Source organism: Sebastes fasciatus, chromosome 14 (genome assembly GCF_043250625.1).
Source record: "Sebastes fasciatus isolate fSebFas1 chromosome 14, fSebFas1.pri, whole genome shotgun sequence".
In the NCBI taxonomy this organism is placed as follows: domain Eukaryota; kingdom Metazoa; phylum Chordata; class Actinopteri; order Perciformes; family Sebastidae; genus Sebastes; species Sebastes fasciatus.
This window is the reverse complement of record NC_133808.1, coordinates 7,802,527-7,828,670: the sequence shown is the minus strand read 5'-3', so window position 1 is coordinate 7,828,670 and position 26,144 is coordinate 7,802,527. Positions and strand designations below refer to the sequence as shown.

At 38.8% G+C, this 26,144-nt stretch overlaps 1 protein-coding gene across 4 annotated transcripts in view; it reads left to right on the top strand.

The window, feature by feature from the left end:
* Positions 1 to 26,144, top strand: part of LOC141782281 (nck-associated protein 5-like) — an 80,376-nt gene that overhangs the window by 9,532 nt on the left and 44,700 nt on the right. For all 4 annotated transcript variants that reach the window (XM_074658423.1, XM_074658422.1, XM_074658424.1 and 1 more), the window contains exons 2-4: positions 10,308 to 10,445; positions 20,730 to 20,820; positions 23,180 to 23,338. In XM_074658423.1, coding sequence (XP_074514524.1) covers positions 10,417 to 10,445; positions 20,730 to 20,820; positions 23,180 to 23,338 — 279 coding nt within the window. In that variant the 5' untranslated portion in view covers positions 10,308 to 10,416. The remainder of the gene's footprint in view (positions 1 to 10,307; positions 10,446 to 20,729; positions 20,821 to 23,179; positions 23,339 to 26,144) is intronic.

Below are 26,144 nucleotides of genomic sequence, written 5' to 3'. Positions count from 1 at the left end.
CGGTGTTACTTTGGTTGTTACATCACAATCAGATCACAGTTATAACAGCAAAATGTTGTAAAGATGATTCTTCAGTTTGTTTAGACAACAATGTGAAAAAGCTGTAAAGCTTCAGGCTAAATCGCTTTACAGTATTTGAATTTGTTAAGCAGATAATATTGCTGTTTTAGTCAGGATGATTATTATTACCTCTGCCAAGGAGGTTATGTTTTTCGGTTTGCCTCTCTGATTGTCAGCATGAGGAAGCACTCCTGGCCTAATTTTCATGAATCACGGTGGAAGGGTGAAGTATGGGCTAAGGAAGAACCCATTACATTTTGGAGCGGATCAGAATCACAGGGCGGATGCACGTATTATTTTTGAGTTATGGAAACGGCCTTGGCGGAGGTCTGCGCTCTCCAAGTGCCCTTCTAGTTCAAACTGTAATTGATTGCAAGTTCCCTTTCTCTTTATGACTTAATAATTCAGAATGTCTAAATGTAAAACAACCTGTCTTTGAAGGTTTTACACAGTGCCTTAGAGAGCTCAATGCACGGCTACTGTCAAAGTTAACGCAAATTTGTTTTAACGCCACTAATTTCTTTAACGCATTAATGCAATCAATCTTTCGGAGGTTGTAGCTCAGTTTTAAAGCTAGAGTGAAGCTACTGGCATCATATCAAACTACAAAACCCCCAAAATCCATTGGTACCAACCATGTCATACTAGCTTGTAGCAAAAGGTTAAATAACGCTCCAAACTTACGCTAAATTTTGGCAAGGAAAAGTGCATGACCATTTTCAAAGGGGTCCCTTGACCTCTGACCTCAAGATATGTGAATGAAAATGGGTTCTATGGGTACCCACGAGTCTTCCCTTTACAGACATGCCCACTTTATGATAATCACATGCAGTTTGGGGCAAGTCATAGTCAAGTCAGCACACTGACACACTGACAGCTGTTGTTGCCTGTTGGGCTGCAGTTTGCCATGTTATGATTTGAGCATATTTTTTATGCTAAATGCAGTACCTGTGAGGGTTGCTGGACAATATCTGTCATTGTTTTGTGTTGTTAATTGATTTCCAATAATAAATATACATAAATTTGCATAAAGCAGCATATTTGTCCACTCCGATGTTGATAGGAGTATTAAATACTTGACAAATCTTCCTTTAAGGTACATTTTAAACAGATAAAATATGTGTGATTAATTTGCGATTAACCGCGATTAAATATTTAAATCGATTGACAGCCCTAACAGCAACATTTTGAGAAGTCGGCTTATTTGCTGTCTTTCTGTGAATGAGATGAGAAGATGGATATCTATCTCATGTCTCATAAAAGAAAGTAAAATGCCCCTCCCAACACCTCTAAAGATAAAGAGGAAAAAGAGCAAACGTTTATTTCAGGTTTAAAGTAGCTATTTTATGATGATTTTATAACAATGTATCAAATGAAAACAATGTGAAAGGGGTCTCTGGTAGTGATGAACCTACAGAGAATCATCACCTGACTCTGCATCTCCCCTATTTGCGGAGCTTTTATAGCAAGTTTCAGCTAATTTTTTAGCTGTCGGACCACAACTTTACTGTTTTGGTTCGCTCTCACTGCTCTCATAGTGTTGTTTTCAGCCACAGCTGGCAGCTGTTTTCAGACAAAAAGCTTTAAAAATTCACTGACTATCAGTCTGAATATGTGATTCAAATATCAGTGGAGATATTTTTGGTCGTCCTGTAATCACAAGGTTGGCGATTTGATCCCCAGCTCCTCCTGTGCCCATGTCGTAGTGTCCTTGAGCAAGACTCTGAACCCCTAGTTGCTCCCTGGGCGCTTCATAGCAGACCATTGCTCCTAAATGCTTTTGATGGGTTAAATGCAGCGAACAAATTTTATGTATGTACCTGTATTTATATGATGATTTAAATAATGTTTAAAGCGGCAATATGCAGAATGTTTTCGGCATCATTGGGCAAAAATTCCATAATAAACTAGACTAAAATAGAATTCTGCACCTCCTCATGGCTCTGTTTTCAGGCTTTAAAAAATCTAGCCCGTGACAGGAGACTTGGGCCAATCAGGTAATTTCAGAGAGAGAGCGGGTCGGGTCTGATTGGTTGTTTTCCTCCGGTCTGTGAAATCTTGCAGATGCCATTAGGAACACCGGAGGACACCGAGGAACATGATTTTTTTCAGATTACCTGTCTAATGCACTACTGCCTGGATATAGTGACTGTTTTATAAAGATACGTTTTTTTAATCATATCTGCTCCATTTTTACCTACAGCTTTTGTAAGTTAAGATATTGGCTAGACATGGTGTTTTTGCTAGTAGTCCTCTCTCACAGCAGACATTTTCACATGACACAGTAGAAAAGCAGGTGTAAATAATACAATATGTGATGACTACAAGATGCAGTCACAACACTTTACAGGTGTGTAGCTGAGATAAAAATGAAGGCAGAGTATGAAGATGGATATGGTCCGAGCAAGCATCTTCATGCTGCCTATGCATTGTCAAATTGTTGTTTCTCAGTTTGCTTGTGTTTTAATTTAAATTTTTTATTCTGTGTCAAGTTGCAGTACGTTGAGCGTGCTCGGCAGTTTTGCCATCTAAATCAAGATGTTACAAGTAGGCTGTGCTTCATTTTTGAGGAAGGCCTACTTTCCATTTTATGCTACTTTGGATTTCTACTCGAGTACATCCAGGGAAATATTAACATTTTTACTCCACTACATTTATTTGACAGCTAACATGCACTGTTGCACATTATACTGTAGATACACACATTATTGCATAATATTTATAAACTGTGGTTTTCTCATCTGACTACTCCATGTGTCACTGTCAAAATCCTTTACTTTTTTTTATGTCTACTGTGAGTGGAAGTCTTTATTTCACTCCCCAGTTGAGATGCATGCATGAATGAAAGCTACTACTGGTTGTGCGTATAGTGAAAACAAAGCGGACCTCTGTTGGTAATTGTTAAATTAGTACACTGGTGAGATCTTGTCCAAAGAACGGCTTTTCACTGTGTCTATTAATAGAGGATGAAGTCTAAGAATGGAGATCCTTCGGTGTCATGGGAGCATAATGCTGTGCGTTTACAGAAGCCTGTTGTAGTTTAGGTTTGACATTCTCACACATCCCCAGTGACACATAGAAGAGGCTGATCTATAGAAACAACATCAACATGGGGATATTTGAAAGGGTTCATTTCTACATCCGCTATTTGAGAAATGAGACATCTCCTCCTTAATGATTCACAGTACAAATTGAGCAATTACATGGTTTCATTAAAAATCATTAATAAGCTAGAAAAATACATCTTGTAGGAAAAGTGTTTGTCAGCTCGACATTTTCATTGCTATTACATTTGTAGACTGTATTCTGACTTCAGCTAAGATTTGTTTGACAAATTGGAAACACTTTGGGTCATTTTTGTTTAACAGGTATGATGAGTGAGGTATCTTTCCTTCCAAATAGATGTATGATTTATGAAGAGAACGTCACATTTAAAGGTGCCACATGACTCAGCTAAATAAACCAACACTTCTGATTTGAGGTGTCATCTGGCAGGCAGGTGCATCTTCTCCTGTTTCCTCTCTACAGTGTGGCTGTAAGGAAAACATAAGTAGTGTACATATGCAGAGGCAGCTGATTCAGATGACTACTGAGGAAAATGAATGAAGAACTCCATCTACTGGCCAACTATTGAGAAACACATGCTGTACTTTTTCTAATGTAAAAAAAATAAATAATAGGAAATTTAAAGGGAGCGTTCAAGACCGAATGTTGTCACATAAGACCATCAGATGTAAAGCTTATATCTCTAAAGAGCATTTATAAAGTGTAAACACATACTTGGTCATGACATAAATGTGAAAACAAAAATGTCTAAATACCAATATTATATAAAACTAAAGATAATTTGAATATATACTATATTGTTCTCTCATCGTTACATTATGTGGAGGTATGGGGAAAACAAACAAAAGCAACACTAATCACATTGTCATGCTACAGAAGAGAGCTATAAGAATTGTAAATGATCGGATTATTACGAACTAACAATTATAATTAACATTTATTAACTTACATGCTAAACCCCTTACCATTCCAAGCTCTTCTTTTAAGAGGGGTAGGCGACAGGGGGTCTTTAGGGGGAGATAAATAGTCAACAGTAGATGTCACATAGACGTGGTGTACATCAACTGAAAGCTGGGAACCTGAATTAATTTGAGATGCAGCTCAGCACTGTGAGTCAAGCTGTTCTAGTCAGTAATAAGAAGTGAAAATTAATTAATAAATGAATCCAGGCACCGCTCATCACCTGCCCAATACTATTCCAACGGTGAAGCATGGTAGTGGCAGCATCATGCTTTGGGGGTGTTTTTCAGCGGCAGGAACTGGGAGACTAGTCAGGTTTGAGGGAAAGCTGAACGGAGCAAAGTATAGAGATATTCTTAATGAAAACCTGGTCCAGAGCGCTCAGGACCTCAGACTGGGCCGAAGGTTCACCTTCCAACAGGACAATGACCCTAAGCACACAGCCAAGACAACGCAGGAGTGGCTTCGGGACAACTCTGTGAATGTCCTTGAGAGGCCCAGCCAGAGCCCTGACTTGAACCCAATCGAACATCTCTGGAGAGACCTGAAAATGTCTCTCAACCGACGGTCCCCATCCAATCTGACAGAGCTTGAGAGGATCTGCAGAGAAGAATGGCAGAAACTCCCCAAATCCAGGTGTGCAAAGCTTGTCGCGTCATACCCAAGAAGACTCAATGCTGTAATCGCTGCCAAAGGTGCTTCAACTCAGTACTGAGGAAAGGGTCTGAATACTTAAGTAAATGTGATATTTCAGTTTTTCCTTTTTAATAAATTTGCAAAAATTTCTAAAATTCTGTTTCCACTTTGTCATTGTGGTGTTTTGAGTGTAGATTGATGAAAGAAAAAAGAAATTTTATCGATTTTAGCATAAGGCTTGCTGCAACAAAACAAAATGTGAAAAAAGTGAAGGGGTCTGAATACTTTCTGAAGGCACTGTACAAATGAAACAGTGGACAGACTTCTTTGCCTTGCAAGAAAATGTGCACTATTTAACGGGGAACTATTATGCTTTTGTGCTTTTTTTCTCTTTCCTCTAGAGTGTTATATAGTTTTTTGTGCATGTAAAAGGTCTGCAAAGTTACAAAGCCCAAAATATTACTCTCCCCCACAGAAACACTGCTCCTGAACTGCTTGAAGTCCCGCTTTTTCTTCTGTAACATGGTGATGTCACCAAGTAACACATTTACATAATACCTGCCTATAGCGGCTAGTTTGGCACGCCCTCAAACAAAGCTAGTTAGAGCGTAGCTGGAGCGGAGTCCGAAGAGTTTGGTTCGGTTGACTAATCACAACAGAGTGAGCCAGCTGATCAATCAGAGCAGACTGGGCAGGAGCTCAAACAGAGTGTTTCAGACAGAGGGTGAAAAAGAGGTGCTGCAGCACAGCCGGTATGAGAAAAGTAAAGTGTTTTTTGAACATTAAAGCGTGTTAACATGTTCTAGTAAAAACCCCAAAATACAAGTAGGAACCAGAAAATAAGCATAATTGGTCCCCTTTAACTGCATCTAAAGCTCCTGCTGTAACACAGAGATTTATTTTGACACTAAGCTTTTGTATTGGGAAACATTTTAAAAATATAAGGAAATGACTTCGGCTCATCCCACAGTTCAAAGACATGCAGATTAGGTTCATTGTTGACTCTAAATTGCCCGTAGTAGGTGTGAATGTGAGCGTGAATGGTCGTCTGTCTCTATGTGTCAGTCCTGTGATAGTCTGGCGACCTGTCCAGGGTGTAACACGCCTTCGCCCAATGTGGTTACAGATAATGGATGGATGGACTACAGCTTAATGGATTTATGGCAGCCTCTGATAAATTACTTGCCCAGTGATCGAAGTAAAACAAGTGGATTTTGGATAGTGTAGAAATGTGTATACATGTCTTCTGTTTTTTGTCCTCTGTTGCTCTCTCTATTACAGCTTTGGTCTGTTATGGTAAATGGAGTTGCATTTATATAGCGCCTTTCTAGTCTTCTGACCACTCAAAGCGTTTAAATCAACATTCACCCATTCACACACACATTCATACACTGATGGTAGAAGTTTCCATACCCATGGCTGCCCATCTGGATCTAATGTAAATTCATTCATTCACACGCAATGCCACAGCCTTCGGGTGTGGACGACCCGCTCGACCTCTGAGCCACAGCCGCACCTCATGATTGATGTTGTTGATAATGTTGTATGGAGCATTGCAATGATGCAAAAGAAAGAAAAAAAAAAAGAGCCACTGGTTTCAACCTTGTAAGGTCTTCAGGATTCAGAGCAGGGTGGATGATCATTGAAATGCTTCATGTTGAACATGTGCAGTGACTCTGGTTATAATCAGCAAGTATCACTAGATGGCAGTGCTGATTCAAAGTTCACATGCTTGCCAGGTCCCTCAAAATTTAGATTTTATTACTTCTATTTGTATGATTGAATGGTTTTGTCCTTCACTTTGCATCTAAAGAATGAAAACACTCAACTTATTGATCAGCTTAAGTGCAGACCTGCTATTATTCGCTGTGTTGACATGCTCCTCTGGGTTGAAGGACAGACAAACATGAAGCAAATTCAGATAGAATACATTCTCTGATAGTCTCTCAAATGTCGTCCCTGACATGGAGGATGATTCAGGATCACTGGTAGTAAGTAATTCACTATTGTCTCCATTTTTTAATTTTGCAACAGCAGTTCATCTTCCATCCAGATCTGGTCTGATTATTTAAACACATCCAATGACTGTTCATTGAATGACCCCGATGTCTCAGCTTGCACATACAAAGCAAAGGGGGGATGTTGTCAAGTGTGAGTGTCTTCTGTGATACTTGATTGAAAAATGAAGAATACATTTCAGAGTACTTCATTATTGGATAACGTGACGAGCAGATGGGACCCATACGCAACTGTATTAACTCAAAAACAGTAATATCTACAAAAAGTCACTATTCTGAAAATGTCTTGGATTCAGTTTTTAGTGTCATCTTTCTGTTGAAATGTTTGCTATCTTTTCCCTTTTTTTTCTTTAATATATGTAGATGTGTATGCACATTATACGTACACAGTATCCACCATTTAGTGTTTATATTTCAGTGTGTTTGCACTAGAGCTGTCAATGTCAATGCAAATTTGTTTTAACTCCACTAATTTCTTTAACGCATTAAAGCAACTTGGGATTTTTAGATTGCTCATGAACCTAGAAAACTGTAGGAATTCATTAGTACCAGCCATGTCATACTATAGCTAAATAACGCTCCAAACTTACGCTAAATTTTGGCGAGGAAAATCTGTCATGACCATTTTCAAAAGGGTCCCTTGACCTCTGACCTCAAGATATGTGAATGAAAATGGGTTCTATGGGTACCCACGAGTCTCCCCTTTACAGACATGCCTACTTTATGATAATCACATGCAGTTTGGGGCAAGTCATAGTCAAGTCAGCACACTGACACACTGACAGCTGTTGTTGCCTGTTGGGCTGCAGTTTGCCATGTTATGATTTGAGCATATTTTAGGGTTTCTGGACTATATTTGTCATTGTTTTGTGTTGTTAATTGAATAAATATATATATACATTTGCATATAGCAGCATATTTGCCCACTCTCATGTTGATAATAGTATTGACAAATCTCCCTTTAAGATACATTTTGAGCAGATAAAAAATGTGATTAATTTGTGATTAATCAGGATTAAATATTTTTATAATTCGATTGACAGCCCTCGTTTGCACGTGTGTGTGCCTGTATGTGACTATGCAGGCCTGTATGTATGTGGCGAGGTATATATATTCACGTGTGCATTATTTTTCATTCATTCACTCAACATTCTAGTCACAATAGTCTGTTACAGAAGTAGCAGCAATACTGGTAATGGTAGCAGTTGTACAGACCTTTTACAAAGCAATCATTCTGATGTGCTGTAGCAGGAACAGCACAGGTGTAATTCATAGGATTAATGGTGGCTACCTTACACTCACTTTAGCCTTACATTATGTTATGCTATGTATGGTTTCCTAGGACACTGAGCTATTGTTAATGTTAGTTGCACCTGTGCTTAAAGCAGAAGTAGGCAGAATATTTTTAGCATCATTGGTCAAAAAATCCATAATAACCTTCCAGCATATTGTAATTCAAGTGTTCTGAGAGAAAACTAGACTTTGCACCTCCTCATGGCTCTGTTTTAAGGCTTTAGAAAATCTAGCCCGTGACGGGAGACTTTGACCAATCACAGGTCATATCAGAGAGAGAGCATTCCTATTGGCTGTTCATTCAACGGAGGCAGCTGTCAATCACTTGCGAACTCCGATCAAACGGTCAAACTAGGCAGCGCTGGTCAAATATGAATCAATATTCTGTTACTGTAATGACTATTTCTTTCCTCAAATGTGTTCAGAAACATCTTGTAGTGTACGGTTTAGCTGTAAAATGAGAAAGTTTGCTCCGGCTGGTGGGCGGTGCTTGGTATTTCCTCAACTGATCTCAACATGGCTGCCGGGTCACAAACTTTCAAACTTTCAGCTGATAGCAGTAGTGATAGTTGCAGTAGTAGTAACTGATGTAGGTTTATAATCAATCTGACACGATTACATTCATAAAAATTGTTTGTGCAATTGTTTGTTCTGAACTAAAAATATAAGTGTGAATTGAGATTGGTGTTGATATGATTAAAAAACAGTAGGACTAAAGTGTGACAGAGAAAAAAAATCTGTTGAAGTACAACACATCAATTATAAAATTTGGAATTAGTTACAGGCCATCGTGTAACTCAACAGCTTTCGTTCCTGTACTGCAGCACTGCATGGTGGAGTAGAACTGAGTCACACAGTCACAAACCTGTGGCTATAGAGGCTTGTAGCAGAGCAGGCTATGGAAAAAAACAACCTCAGACTGATTATTTCTGAAATAGACCGGGAACCATTGTCATTGTGATTGGCACTTCTGCTGGCCCCTTCATATCCCCCCACAGAGTCACACTAGATGTAAATTCCCATTAACCTGTTAAGCCCTAGCCCTATCTCTCGGAAAAAAACACCTAAAATAACAACCCAAAATGAATCAGGACTAGCTCCTCAACCATAAGGCTTAGAAGCATGTATCTGGTCTCCTTTGAAAGGTTAGAAGCTAAGGAATATGAATAAATAAAAAGTAAACTATATTACGATGGAGATCAGAATAGATCGCAATAGAAAAAATAAAAAAAAATGTTTATCCTCGCCTAGTATAAAATCTTAATTTCAAAGACAATATTATTACAATATTGTTACCATTATAACAAAGATCCCATTGATAACGATGCAACTGAATGTATTCTACTACTTTTTACTGGGACTGTAGATTTGATGAAAATACACTAAATACACCATTTATTATACAATTTCAATGACATTGGAAAATTTCCAATGATACCAAGCATGATATTGCAGACTTTTGAGAAAATTATCGCGGATCTTTTGATCACAACTTGTTCCCATATTTACAAAGTTTATTTTTGTACAACTTTATTGTTAAAATACTTTGTAATATTACATATTTTGAACAACATACTGTTGGTTTACAGATTCTGAAAGCTGGACACCTCAGCTTTTCAAATCGGTACGGCATGCATATGTTCTATTAAAAGATCATCTTCCATCGCATCTTTTTTGTAACTACACAACAGGGTATGAACCATTTGGACCCGGTACTGGGTCTGTCAGGCTTGTTAAGTTGGTGCAAAGCAAGGATTTAACAAACACAGAGTAATTCCTAGAGATGCGTTGAAAAGTCTTTCTCAATTCACATTTACCGTCAGTAAAAGAACAAGAACAGACCACAGAAACATGAATTTTATTGTGTCACAGTTTTTTTCAGACAGGTAAACACCCAAAGGACAAGTCATACTTATAATATGAACAACACTGAACTTTTACTACCTTTAGCAGTAGGGCATCCTTGAATATTTTTTTTAGATATGCAGGTATTTGGTTCCAAAATGACAGTTTACCCCGAAGGCCCTATTTAAATGTCACGAGTAGGGAGTTTGCCTAACTCACAACCCGTCAGCTGTGGGGAAAACACACACGTCGACGCTAATTCAAAACTACAGTGTGTGTGAGGTGGAGAGAGGAGAGGCTGCGCACCGGTTCTTTTATGAAAGCGGTAAAAGGAAGGGAACAGATGTACTGTATCTTTGAAATCTTCAGTGGGATTATGATATGCAAGATTAACAACAAACTAACTGTGTTTACTCCTCTTCCCTGCAGCTACGCCACCAAGACTGATCCATAATAATAATCCCCAGCTGGAGAATAAACAACATCTGGGCGTGGAGAGAAGGGAGAGGGCCTCAGCGTCAGCAGGGTGGTTCGGCAGATGGTGACTCTGCAGCAGCACTTCTCCAGGTAACACCTCTGCCACACTAACAAGCACACACTGAAACACAGTCACATACTCTACTTGAGCCAAATACCAATGGCCATATTTGAGTGTTAAAGGGAAACTCAATTGATTTTACACATCAAGGTCTGAAGTGTTGAGGAGTACTACTGCGTGTGTGGAAAAAAATAGTTGTATAACGCCTCTTGTGGCTCCAGAGAGAGCTGCACAAAGTTTGATAAATTTGGTTGGGGCCGAAGACTACAGGGTGTTAGGTTAGAAAGAAGTGAGCTTATCTCTGTAGCTCCTCCTCTCTGCTTGAGGCTAGTGACTCCAGGCAACATTAGCTGCTAACATAGAAATAGATTCTATTTCTGACCTGCTACTAGCATTAAAGGTCCCATATAATGCTCATTTTCAGGTTCATACTTGTATTTTGTGTTTCTACTAGAACATGTTTACATGCTGTAATGTTAAAAAAAAACGTTATTTTCCTTATACTGTCAGCCTGAATATGCCTGTATTTACCCTCTGTCTGAAACGCTCCGTTTTAGCGCACTTTGGCGGAATTGCAACAGAATTGTGTCTCTAAGCAACAGCTTGGGTCTATGTGTACTTCCTGTCAGCTGATGACATTCACATACACTGCAACCAGGAATAAACTGGGACACATTTAGAATTTTTACATTTAAATCTGTGTAAAGGGTCTAAATACTATATGTTCGTGACATCACGAATGGACAGAAATCCTGATAGCTTGTTTCAAATGCAGAGTTTTTGAATACGGGCTGTGTGTATTTCCCTGTGGATTGAGTGTTTCGATACTTTCACAGTATTTATATAGGACTTAAGCCTGCTTTATAATAAAAAATACATGAAAATCTCACTTTTTTATAATATGGGACCTTTTAGGCCCTGACACAGCAAGCCGACGGTTGGCCGTCGGACAGTTTTGGGCCATCTATCTATCTATCTATCTATCTATCTATCTATCTATCTATCTATCTATCTATCTATCTATCTATCTATCTATCCATACAGTATAATGTATGTCTAGTGATGGGGTAATATAGTGTAGGAGCCAATTTCAGGGTTGTAACATGTCCAAATAAGATGTTTTCATGTTTCATTGCTGATTTAATTGTGAGACAGTGTTGCCTTCAATACACTCAATCCATCACCAGTACAACGCTACAGCTTGCCAGTCAGGGTGACGTAGGGTTTTTCTGTGAGGTACAATGTTTCAAAAAGTTTCCCCTGAGTCATAGTAGCTCATATCTTGGTAGATTGAAAGCCAGCGGCCACAACTCAATGACGCACCGTCCAACCGAGCAACGCACATAATGCATAGCACACATCCATCAAAAGGCCAAACATCAAATGTGATGAACTGCTGGCTTCTGTGGTGACATCCAACATTTTCATTAACTTAAGAGCCCACTTCATGTCGAGATTGTCTTTGAAAGAAACAATCTGTTAGTTTTATTGGAGTTCCCGACACTAAAACTTGATATGAAGTGTCAACCTACCGCAGTGAGAGGCTACCTCTGTGTCCCCCGCTTATTGATCTCCCCTCCCAGCATGCCATAAAGAGAAATAATAACCGAGCATTATGTCCAGCCAACTGTTAGGCTGCTGACGGCCCCTCATGATCCAAGTTCGATCCCATCTGCATATGCTCAGCGAGGTGTGAGATTAGGCCCGATGATTTGTGACTGTAAGTTAATTCACCCCTGCCATGCAGAAGATATCTGAACCGCTGCCCAATATTTAGGGAAATTAGAAATTAGGTTTGTTCTTTTCTCCTTGCTAGTTAGCACAGGGCTATGTGTCAATCAGCTGTAGAGCACAACCTATAATAAAAAACAACAAAAACATAACTATGCTTTCATAGAAATGTCAAATAGTGGTTAAAGTTTCCACTAACTTGCATGTTTTTTTTTAAAAGTTACAACAAGGAACTTTTAACTGGTTATGAAACAGTCTCAATGTGATACTGATGCCTCTATTTGACCTACATAAGCAAATGAGACCATCAGCCAGAAGATTGGCTATTTCTATATAGTTATTCTTAATGCCTGTCATCGGGTCCGATTCCCAGCAAAATTAGATAGAACTATTTATGGCATTCAGGTTCACCAGAAACTCCTTCAGCCCAAACTCCAGTGGGGCCTCCGGCAGGGACCAGCCCACCGCGGACAGACCCAGATCCGGCTGCAGTCGGAGCTCCAGCCAGACCGCCAAAATCATCACAAAATGAAAGTTCCTCGTAGTAGCTTTAAGTCACTGTATCTCCTGTCCTATATTTCTAGGTCCACTTAATCTTGTTACATGCAGCGTCTCATCCAAAGCAGCCTTTTTAAGCAAACCCTGACTGTCAGTGCTCTGATGAAATTTGCTGGTGATATGCTTTAAACACTGACCTCCAAGGACCCTTAAGTGGTGCTGGTGAAGCTCTGGACGATCCTTTGTGTCTCATGTTTTATTTACTGAACAACTTTATCGCTAAAAACTTGAAATTGAGTTCCAAGTTTTTATATATTTTCTACATGGGTAGTTTTATAGATCAATCGCTGCTTTTTAGATGCACAACAAACACCAAATCTCTCTCAAGTCATGTTGTTGGCACACCATTTGAGATACTACTTATCTTTTTTGTCTTATTTTCCATTTCTGTTTTCTTTTTTAAGTCTAAAAACAAAGTTCTTTTATCTGGTTGACTTTTTTCTCACACAAAGATTGTTGAATCATAATGAAAAGAAAAAAATGTATCATTTAGTTTTTGAGTATAGTTTCATCTAAGCATCTTTACTAAGCTTTAAACAACTTCATAAGGTACATTGTTGTTGTTTATCATTATACGTTGGTAGTATAGAATAAACTCCACTATGGAATACTCTATTACATATCTCCAAAGACATGACATTGAACAACAAATAAAGTAGGGCTGTCAATCGATTAAAATATTTAATCGCAATTAATCGCATGATTGTCCATGATTAATCGCACATTTTTTATCTGTTCAAAATGTACCTTAAAGGGAGATTTGTCAAGTATTTAATACTCTTATCAACATGGGAGTGAGCAAATATGCTGCTTTATGCAAATGCATGTATATATTTATTATTAGAAATCAATTAACAACACAAAGCAATGACAAATATTGTCCAGAAACCCTCACAGGTACTGCATTTAACATAAAAATATGCTCAAATCATAACATGGCAAACTGCAGCTCAACAGGCAACAACAGCTGTCAGTGTGTCAGTGTGCTGACTTGAATATGACTTGCCCCAAACTGCATGTGATTATCATACAGTGGACATGTCGGTTAAAGAAATTAGTAGCGTTAAAATTAATTTGCTTTAACGTGTTATTATGGCGTTAACTTTGACAGCCCTAAAATAAACAAAAAGTCCATTCTAAGGGTGAAGATGTTCGTGTCAAAAAGCGAATCACATTTTCTGTCATTTTTATGATTGTTAATGATCTACAGTTACACTGACCCCGTCTAGCAATAAGTAGGTGTAGAAAATGGACAGAAAAAAAACAATAAGCGGCCTGACTCAGTCATCACTGAAATATTTGTCAATTCTCTCTTAACATGAGAAAGTAGGAATTGTAAAGTAATAAATAAAGACTGCACTATAGGATTTTCTTTCAATATGCAGTACAATAACAGATGGATTTTACGTGTCAGAACAAACGATCAGAAGTATAACGAACACCACATGCATAAAATCTGAGTAAAAAAAGTTAACTATTTTATGTGAGATCTGCATGTGCAATTATCACATTCCTTTTAAAATCCAACTTTGTAGCTCTACTTTGAGAGGGCGCATCTCTTTGCAAATGAAATAAGGTATTGACTGTGCAAATCTTTGCATTTAAATTTTTAATTGACTATTAATTAAAAATCAATACAGTGTTTTTGAGAATCGATACAGTATCACAAAATATAATATCGCGATATTCAACCTTTTTTTTTAATATTTTCTTACAACCCTAGTTATTAAGTGGCTGCAGTGGGATCCAGTGATAGCTGAAAGAGTGTAACCAAATGATCCAGCTGTTGACAATACCTATTTAAATACACTTGGATACGTCGGTGTGCTGTGCAGCGAGGTGCTTCCCCATACAGCTTGTGGTTCAGTCTTCATTGAAGTGGGGAAAGGGGTCACGATACTAGTAGTAGTAGTTAAGATGGAACTAGGCCGTTCATTCATACATTGTTATGCATGAAAAGTGCAGCCTGTGGCAAAATGTCACAGAGCAGCAGAACCGCCTCTGGTAAGAAGGATGGGGTCATTTCCATTTAAGACAAATATCTATGTCATATACATGCTATAGGCTAAACACATGCATGAGTGCACATGTTTGTCTACATATGTATAGAGTACACAGCATGTATATACAGTATACTGTGTATGCTGAGCACAATATAGGTTTGTACTAACATAATGCATAATACAAACATTTATGATTTAAAGATTACCCAATGAAAACAATAATAAAACTCAATGAAATGCATCTTTAAGTTGACATTTTAGATTGAGTCTATTGTAGCCACAAGGGTTGAATTACAAGATCACTAACTTGTAAGTTTGCTAGCTAGAATCCCTGCCAAATTCAAGCAGTTGCTGTTCCTCCACAACAATTACAATTTAATGAATAAGTAATTATGTATTCATTTTTGTCAAAAAAAGAGTTTGTTATGCTGTTGCATAATCAGCACAATATATATTTACGGTATTTTTCTATAAATAAAAAGCATTTGGGTCATACAACACTAAGTATGACTAACTAGAAGATTCATTTTTAATGTCCTTGGAGTCAATTCTGAATTTGGCAAAACAAAACATAATTGTATGCAATGATCCACAAGATAAACTTCATTTGGACATACTGCTATCCTATCAGGCATTCAAACATAACATTCAAAAATACTTCATTCATTATCATCACTTTCATCCAGTGTGTAGAATCTGGCATTATCTAGCGGTGATGTGACGAGATTTGCAACCAACTGAAGCCTCTCCCGTGTGCCAAGCGTGTTGGAGAGCTACGGTGGCCGACATGAAAATGCAAATGGCCCTATCTAGAGCCATCTGGAGCAGAGCCAGTGTTAAGAGTGTGTGTATACGTGGGAAATGAGTGGTGAAGCAAGAGAGAGAGAGCAGCAGCAACGGGAGTGAGTGACGTTAACGACTACTGTAGAAACATGGCGGTGCAACATAGCTGCCTCTGTGAAGAGGACCCGCTCCCTATGTAGATATAAATGGCTCATTCTAAGCTAACAAAAACACGGCTCTTATTATCAGGTGATTATACACTAATTATTACACGGCTGTGTTGAATACTCGATTCTGATTGGTCAATCACGGCGTTCTGTGGTCTGTAATTTCTTTATAACAGACTGTTGCTATGGGCGCAGCTCTGATGTTGGACTCTGGCGGACCGTTTTTGTGTCAAAATATTGATTTCTTAAGTAAGTAGCCGTGTAATAAGCGGGATAATGTACAGATAGCGGGTCATTGTTGTGACAGAATCCGGGCGATGAGAGACCCCTCTGCTTCGCCCTGTCGAGAGACTGGCTCGTTGTACATTATCCCTTACATAAAAAATCCATCCATTATCTGTAACCGCTTATCAGGGCCGCGGGGGAGCTGGAGCCGATCCCAGCTGACATTGGGCGAAGCTGGATTACACCCTGGACAGGTCGCCAGACTATCACAGGGCTGACACATAGAGACAGACAACCATTCACATTTTCACCTACGGGCAATTTACAGTCAACAATTAACCTAACCTGCATGTCTTTGGACTGTGGGAGGAAACCGAAGACCCTGGAGAAAACCCTCGCTAACACGGGGAGAACATGCAAACTCCGCACAGAAGGGCCCCAAGCCGGATTCGAATCTACGACCCTCTTGCTGTGAGGCGACAGTGTTAACCACCATAACAGTACAATAAAACATACCTATTAATATTATGTTCCATCTGCCTCTAATTGTTACACAGTGGTTCCTTAAAGGAAACCGTCAGGAGTTTTATGTATAAAGGTCAGTTTATTAGCCACAGGGAGTCCAACTTTGAAAGCAGTTTTAATCTGTCTCTTGTGACTTTTTACAGCGTAGACAGCACCACAATGCAACAGACATTTTGCCAAATCCTGAGTAAGTAAGAGCAAAACAAAAAAATCAGCGTTCATTCAGCATCACTTCTGAAATGAGGTTGGACATAGAGGGACAATCAGACCGCAGACATCTCTCCTGCCAGACTGCAGTCATGAGACTGGGATGGCGAGGAGAGTACGAGGCCTTGTTAGGTTAGAGCCAGACAGGGCGGGAGCTTGTTTTTCCTCTTTCTGAGACCACTCAGCTGCACATTATTTCCCACATGGTCCACAGGGAGACCAGGAGACCCACTTTCCCTTCAGTGCCCAATCACAAACACAGAGCAACAACTAACTCTGAGCGGAGGAAGCTGAGGAACCATGTGGTTAGCCTCATTTCAAATGACCAGCACCGATGGAAGTCAGTAGGAAAGCAGCACGGGGTGAGTGGTGATGAATGAGTGGAGGCAATGAATGAAATATTGCTGAGAATAACATGAATTTTGATGGGTGTCAGGTGGATTTGTGCGACATCATGAGGAGCAAGTGTGATGAGCCAAAACTTTAAGGAGGACCGTCTGTAGTGTTGTGAGGAAATGATCCATGTTGCATTGCAACAGTTGCACTTGATGCTGTTAAACATAACCAAAAGATGCAGGAAAATAGATTTGTTTGATGTTACTTATCAGATTTTGTATCATGGTTATTCATACATGGCACACAGCAAGATGTGTCAACTCACTCTTATCAGTGGATTAGATGCTGTAGATTTGACCTTTGTACTGTCTGTAGATTTTTTGGTTTTCTGATGTAAGCAGGTGTAACTTGAGTGGTAAGAAGAAGCACTGGGTTACTTCTTCAGATGAAAATTTAAACTTCAGTGAGTATTGGTGGTGAAACAAGGTGGCATCATGCATCTGATTCAGTTCAGTTTGACAGGGGGGACAAGGGACAGCAGCAGAGTGACACATTGACCATCACTATCATATTAGCTAGCGTGGATAGTGATGAGGTAGAAAAGGACCTTTCCACCAGAGTCTCCCCCTCCAACAACAATAAGCCAGAAGATCATGGAAGTCCCAAGCCTTACCAGTTTCAGGCTGTGTCCGGGGCTGCAACTGGCCTTATAGTTGCCTGTCATGTTGACGCAGCAACTCCTAGTTTTGGCTCTGAGCTTTGGCTATTTCAACCCTGTCTCGTACAAAATTATGTTCCCATACGATTAAACTGCCTTCTCAATTACATTTCGAGGGAAACACATTTTCTCCCGGATTACGATCACAGTTTTAAACATTTTTAAACACGTGGTTAATGTTGGGAATTGAAACAAAACAACACAAAACAACCTAAGGCTGTCAATATTTAATCGTGATTAATCGCATGATTGTCCATGATTAATCCTGATTAATTGCAAATTAATCACACATTTAATCACAAACTGCATGTGATTATCATAAAGTGGGGGAAATATCTGGTGCTTTAGTTGCTAAATGCTCCATTATGTTCACCAGTTAGTTGCTGTGTCTGTCTGCTGTTTGGTGCTGAGCAGGTAGTGTACAGTGGGTTTATCGAGCTGGAAACAGCTGCCGAAAATGATGCGGTGAAAGTAAAGTTTGACTTCCAAAACAAAATAAAACAAGCTGAAATACGCTACATAACTCCGTACAGCTGATGGGGACTGCAGTCTGTTGAGCACTGCCAGCAACTGTCACATCCAAGTGGTCATGTGATTGATTTTTGGGAGCTGTGTTCTGTCACTGCAGAGTTACTCGTTGACATTTACTTTTTTGTTGAATCATGTTGTGTTGATTTTTTTTTTTTTTTACAGAGAATGGAGCTCAATAAGACATCATGTTTAGATTAATTTCACAGTTTTTAATTTTGTTCAAGCATTATCATGTGCCATTATAATATATCAACATTCACAACAGCAGCAATGATGATTTCACTTCTTTTAGACTGCACAAATTCACATGAAATTACATTCGGTTTATCTTTTTTTTCCTGGACTTTAAACTCATTCGTTCATTTCATTTATTTTGGCCCGGTTTGTTTCAGTTCAGTGGCAGTGACTCGGGGCAGGAATGCCAATGTTGTGCTCACAGTCAGCAGCTTGTGCTAATGGCTGTGCTACACACATCAAACAGGGGGGCAAGCTGCTCTGGAAGTGACAGGGCAAAATGTCACTGCATACAACATTATGTGGAACATGATCAGTGTCTATCAGGCACACACAGCTCAGAGGCAAAACAATCACAAAATCACAAGGCAAGATTATACTGATACAATGAACAAAAGACAGCGATGGGTGTTTTGAAGCCTTATTAAAGAGGACATATCATGAAAAACACACTTTTTCAGTGCTTGTGCTCATACATTTGGGTATCTGGAGTGTCTACCAACCCACAAACTGTGAAACAAGACAACACAGTCAGTTGGGCTGTCCAGATCAGAAAACGTGTGATTCAACAAGCTGTTCAGATTTGGCTCCAGATCTGGTCACATGCAGGCTCATTAGAATATACCGCCCACAGCTTGACAACTACCTTTGCAAAGGTGCTCCATATTTTTCTCACAAGCCGATCAGCCAATCAGAGCAGACTGGACTTTTTCTTAAAGAGACAGGCGCTAAAACGGAGTGCCTGTTTCAGACAGAGGGTGAATACAGGTATATTCAGACAGACAGTCAGGATGAGAAAAATTATGTGTTTTTTGAACATTCAAAATACAAGTATGAACCTGGAAATTAGCATAACATGTCCTCTTTAATATGTGGAAGTATTATATGTCTAAGGATAATATGAATTTGCACACAACAGCTCTGTGTAATAAAGGTCGAAACAGAGCTTTGATGGCTGTGATGCACTTTACTTGGGAACATACTGCATGTAGGAGTCTATTTACAGTATGTCTGAAACATGTACTGCCTACACAATTTTTAAGCATGATTTTAGAAAATTTCACATTTAATTTGGGTAAGAAAATACCTGAAATCAAACATTAAAGTTGCACTACTATTTTTCTATATTAACAATAGATCAAATGTGCAATGTGAAAGAAATCAGATAGAGTGATGATACCACAGAGGATCATCGCTGCATTCTGTCTGTAAACAGACAAAATTAGCGACTGGCTAGTAACCATAGTGGAGCATTTAACAACTAAAGAGAAAATATTTTGCTCAGGAGTTAGTAGAGACCAAAACAGAGCTACAAGGAGTGTTAATATTAGACTTATGTTCATCAAGTGAATGAAGACACAACTCCAAATGAATGGTAATGTCGCTCCGTATCTGCTGGAACAAGAAAATGTTTGCTAACACATTTACCATATCAACATTATAAAGTGTTTATATGTCAATGAAGTGTTTGAACATTTAGTTTCTGCTGCCCCCAAGTGGCCAAAAAATCTGTTACTGCTTGTTAAAGCCACAATGTTTGATGTTTTATGTCATCCTTCTGAAGGCAGGGTGCAGAAATTCAGGGATAAATTAAAATACTGAGCAGCTGAACTCTATTCTTCCTTGTTTATCTACCTGTTACATTTGATATAAAGTATATACAATTCAATTCAATTTATTTTTATATAACGTCAAATCCTCTCAGGGGCGGCTGATCTGATGATGATGTTGACTGTTCATGCAGTCATTCGCAAATGATGAAATGCGGAGACGTTCTGTCCATATAACATGAGAACCTCCATCAACAGGTGTATTAGCTTCACCCTCCCTCAGTTCTACACCTTTGCATCCAATTAGCAACTTCATTACTGTACTCACTGAGCTGGATAAATGACATTTTACTGCAGACATAGTTAATTTCCCCATTCAGTGTACGCCTTGTCATAAGCTATTACATGAAGGCAAATCTGGTCAGTAATCCAAATACAAAAAAAGGTGTTTCCCCATCATCAAAATATGTATATATATATTTAAATATTTATGTATTATACAAATATGATAAGCTTATAAACACACAAAATGCATCTAACTTTATACATGAATAAACATTATATAGTAAAAAATTATTGATTGAGCCTTTAAAATGTTTTTTCAAATATTCCCCGACCCCAACATTTGACTTGAAGTTTTATCGGTCATGCTCATTATGTTCTATGGAGTCTTTGATTCTCTTAGCACTTCCTCCCATTCAGTGGGCTACTCTGACCACTTTTCCTGTTCTCTTCTTGAACGCAGCATGGAGGAGACGGTGCGAACGCTACTACAGAACCCGGACTCACTGGAAGTGCCCAAGGTGGACCCACTGGACCTCATGAAAGCATACAAGGTACAAGACCTCCAGTCACAATATCTGCGATTTTTAGGTTGTAGGGGGCTCAGTTTTAAAGCTAGAGTGAAGATACTGGTATCGTATGAAACTAGAAAACCTAGAGAATACAACCATGGTACCAACCATGTCATACTGTAACACTCTGTAATGCTGTAACACTCCAAACTTACATGCAATTTTGACAGGGAAAAACTGTCATGGCCTACATTGTGAACCTTTGAGATAAAAAAATGTGCGATTAATCATGGAAAATAATGCGATTAATTGCGATTAATCATGAACAATGATTTTAATCGATTGACAGCCCTGCTGGAAACTGATAAAAACTTGTTCTTAATTGACAACAAGGTTATATGATAAAGTGAAACAATAGTTTGAGCAGTATTTTCTCTTTGCACTATTACAGAACTGTTGAACAATTGATTTTCTTTTTTTTTCTTTTTTTCAACATCCAAATTTCAGATATAACATTTTAGAAAACCCCATAGGGATGATTTACCATTAGATATACTATTGATTGATCTCATCTTCCCCAGTCTTTTTAAGATGATGGCTTCATGTTTCAAGTCACGTTTCTAATATGCTCTGTCAAGATTATAATGTTAGCGGGAGAATTATGTTTTTTTCTTGCACAGGCTGTAATGTGTCTAAGAAATCTAAGAAATGATGAAAGAGTGAGACTTTAAAAGCTGACTGCTGGAGTGATGCATGGTTTCGCTGTAGATGGGATTCATCTTAATCAATATTGAATATTGAAGCCATAGAAGCGTATAAGGTAGGGAATGAAATGGATACTTACCCTCGTCATAGGTAGCATTGTTTTAATTGTTATCAAAGATAACAATAATTTGTTTGATTTCTGAATTGACAGGAGGCTTTCTTGAGAACTCTTTTAGCGGTTTACAGAAAATGAATGTTGAAAGATTAGTTCATACTAGTAAAAGTATAATGTTTTACAGTGTAACCTTACTAAAGAATTGTGGACCCTAACATTTAATAGTTTACTTTGTCCAAGTTAAAGACGAGTCCCCACAATGTGACTCTCAGAAATGGTCTCACACACTTTAGACGATCAGCTCTGATATGGATGAATGTCCAGTACATACAAACTAATGAACCATATTACAAAGTGCAAACAAAGCTCATAATTCATAATACTAATGAGTTGTAACTCAGCCTTATGCTACCATCCATCTTCCTCTATTTTTGATTCAAGACTTTTTAAGGTTTCTGCAATTCTACATTGATCATTAATGCTAAGTGCTAAATAATGCAACATTACATAACAGGCCAATAGGCAAAAATCTCATCATCTAATTTCATGCAAACGAGTATGGAGCTCCAATGATAAGTGAGAGAAAAGACAAAATTAAAGCACAAAATGTGTAATACTGACTGTAATAAAGAAAAGATATTAGAAAAGTTATATCACTACATGGACAACAAGTATGAATTTGGAGCAAAAAAACAGTGACTCGTACCCAAAATAAAGAATAGAAATGACTAATGTTCTAATTTGCTTGGCGCTCTTCCTGGGGGCTTGTATAAAACCCAGTATTCTGTTGTGTTCTGTTGAAACGTCAGATTACCAGGGCTCATTAATACCGTGTATCACAGCCTCCTTTTTTAACTTAAAATGAGAAGAATAAATCAGTCTTTCACGTTTGATTCTTGAAATGCGATACGCAGCAAACATTTTTAAATATGAGGTGACCATTTTGAAATACAGTAAAATTATGAATAAAATAGCATTGGATAGGTGCAATCATATAAAACTGCTACCCCAAACTATTTATTATTATGTATTTCATTGTACTAATGAACTATTAAAAAACTGTGTGTTCACATTATGTCGCTCTGCATCTTCCAGACAAGTACAAGAACGTGATCTCCTGGAGAAGCTGATATTTGTTGTTGAACGATGAGAGTTTATTAATTAATCAACACGCCCTCCAATTCATATTCCACTTCACTCAGCCCTTTTTGCACTCTGCGCTGCTGCATATGAACCAAAACAGCGGGTATGCTTGGCTAGGTTTAGGGCTGTAATTAGTCACCCCTATAGATCAGTGAACCAGAACTGCAGACGCATCAAAGTAAGTGTTGATTCCCAGTTAGACTTGCTGTCACATCACAGGAGGTCATTTGATTCAATGTTACTAATAAAAGTAGAATGGGTTAATGAACTTTGAAGTCAAGTGGAAGTTTTATAGATGCAGTAGCGGCAGCATTCAGTGTGTTGTTTATCAAGATTTACTGCTAATAGAACCGGAGCCCATGATGAAGAATTTATGTTTCATTTCTTTGTGACTTTGAGGCATGTGTCTTTGATCTGCTCTCTCTCTCTGCGTTTCAGGACAAACTCCTGGAGGAGATGTGGAAGCAGCAGGACAGTCTGGAGGGTCCCACAGCCGCCGCAGCAGCAGAGATGGCTGCCTCGCCTGAGGCCGGTGGAGGGTCGGAGGAAAATTCAAAGGACAGCAATCCCCTGCTAGAGCGACTCCGAGCCTTGGAGGTAAAGTGGATTGCATGGTCCACTTCTTCCCCCGTTTCCACACCCACCCTTCCTTTGCCCCATCCCTGAAATGTCAGATCGATATATTGAAAGTACCACATGTTTTATTTAATTAGATGTAGTTCATTAGATATCTGTGGAGATTTGGAATAATTGGGCAAACTCAAGGACTGCACACGAGGCTGTTTTTTTCCAAGGACTGAATATTATTGTACCGGTTACATGATGATCATTACAAGATTTAGTTTTTTCCTATTCAGGAAGGGTTACAGAGTGTTAAAGAAGTGACTTGGTGTTAGTTCATCCCTAACACTTTGACTCCGAGTGGCTGTTTATGCAGGTCGATAAACTAATTAGCACTTCTCACTTTCGCTGTAGCAAAGGTCGCGAATTGTGGCCCGTGGACCGAACAGCCCTCCGCTAAAATCATCTGGCCCGCACAGTAAACCACAGTAAAGTCTTACATTTTTACATACTGGCCTTCATCAAATCCTTTAGGCGTGCCGCAGACCCCTGTGCAGCTTCAAATTGATATTTTTGTTGTGTCCAACTGGGTTATGTGGTAGAAATGGCTAGCTGAGGTCTAGGCTATTTTAAATCATTAGTGAAAGATGCATAGAAATAATTCAAAAACTGCCTGAGGTAAATACATAATGAATTCCTCGGGAATACTGTGTAGCATGAAACAGCATATTTCATTGCCCTTTCCCGGATTCCTCCCAGGGTCATAATTCTCGCATATTTCTCCCGATTTATGGCAAATTTTAAAACTTTTTTTTCCTTTTTGTTATCTTAACCTGTTTCTGGCACTGTACAGCGTGTACAGCTACACCAAATGTCGTTTCCCGGCGGAAGAGAGAAGTCTATGCTTGCGTAACAGCGCAGTTTGAGCTGTGCTCGCCGCTGGGTTTAGCGCACATCGTTTGGCTTTGTTAGATGTAGCAAAAAGCCGTCGTGGCGCAGCGCAAGCCATTGGAAATAATGGGGTTCAGAGCGCAGTGGTGTCGTTGTCGCGTTGTTTCTGTAAGGACCTTCAGTGAGTGAGAGACGGAGAGAGAAACGGAGAGAGCTGACTGAAAGAAATACTCAAGCAGGGCAAAAAAAACTGATGAATATTCGTTTTTGCTAGAGATTCACATGACAAGTTCACGCCAGAGGGATGAATTTTTCCGTTGTCTTTCCTGAGAATTAAAGATAAAAATAGAGTTTAATATAAAAATGCTGTTGCAGTGTACTTACAACTATTATTTTGTTATTTTAAATTTTTTAAAGTCACCAGAATGCAGATTTCAAAGTCTCTGGAACCCCCCAAACCCAGGTTTTGAAATCCTCCCTATTTTAAGGTCTCAAGGTTGGCATGAATGTGAAACAGTAATGAAATTAAATGATCATTAACCACTGTCGCATGTCACTCATAGCAGCCGAGTCTGTGTAGCTTCATTTGAAAATACCAGTGAGCCATGTAGGGGAGAAACAAGCACAATGAGTGTTTCATCATGCCTCTCTATCCGTCTTTGAAAATGAGGCCTGCAGAAAATGAGAGCCCATTATGCTGAAGAGCGGTCCTAGGGGCACGACAGGAACAGCAGGATACAAAGGAGTTATTCATATCAGGAGGTGATAATTAAAATGCTGACAGAGTAGTTAACATTTGCAGCCAGTGTTCCAGTGAATGTACAGTGCTCCTCTCTGTCACACCTCCCCTGCTAAAGGTAATAGGACTTAACATCCTGTGAGAGGTCTCACAGCCATTATTGATCGCACTTTTATATCAAAGCATCGCCGTAGAGGTAAAATCAACCTAAAAGCAGAATTCACTTCTTCAAATTCTGCTTTGCATGTTTTGTTTTGCTGGATGTGATTTTGTTATGGTCACATTTGTTAAGGTTGTTTTTAAAAATATGAACAGTAATGATGACTTAAAGCAGCAGTAGGTGGAAATGGAGCAAATCTGATTTAAAAAAAATATATGTTTATAAAACGGTCACTATATCCTGACAGTAGTGCATGAGGAAATCTGAAAAAAATCATGTGACTTTTGTGTCCTCCTGTGTTACACAGACATGAGGAAAACAACCAATCAGTAAAGAATATTAATGGGAGTGACAAAATCCATTAATATCAATAATTTTTTCATGTTGCACTATCACTTTTTTTTTACATTTCTAAAGCTCAGAGTGTCCCATCAACATGGTTCTTGTATTCCTGGAACAGTGACACTCTCCTCTACTGATTCATATTCACTGTGTATTGAAAACCTGAGGACATACAGACAGTGCAACCGAGTACAACTCACATGCAAATTGATGGCATTGATGAGTAGCACAACTTAATCTGAACATAACAATATACGACATGCCTGGCTAGGACTTGTGGTGACTCTGCTAAAAGCCTGTAAATCAAGAGAGAAAACCAAGCACAGGATTCAAATTAAACTGACCAAACAGCAAATACATAGACAGATTTTCATTATTTTAGTAAATGATTGCATGCAGCATATGCAAACTACACCGTATGTGCATCAACTGCAAATACTTTAATGTTGCATTCTGCATCCTGATAAATTCCCAATAATTGCGTGCAAGTTCAAGTAATTACCAGCATGGCTGCTTGCTGAATTTTCACCAGCCACCATATCACCATTTCAGTGATATTTCAGTGATATTTAATTTACTGTCATTAATACTGTGGTCTAATAGAAATAGAAATCCTGCATAACCACTCTGTCATTAGTGATGATCTTTTAGAATAAAGTGCCGCCTTAAATTACATCAATTTTCTTGTCTACTTTGTAGATTCGGAGTGT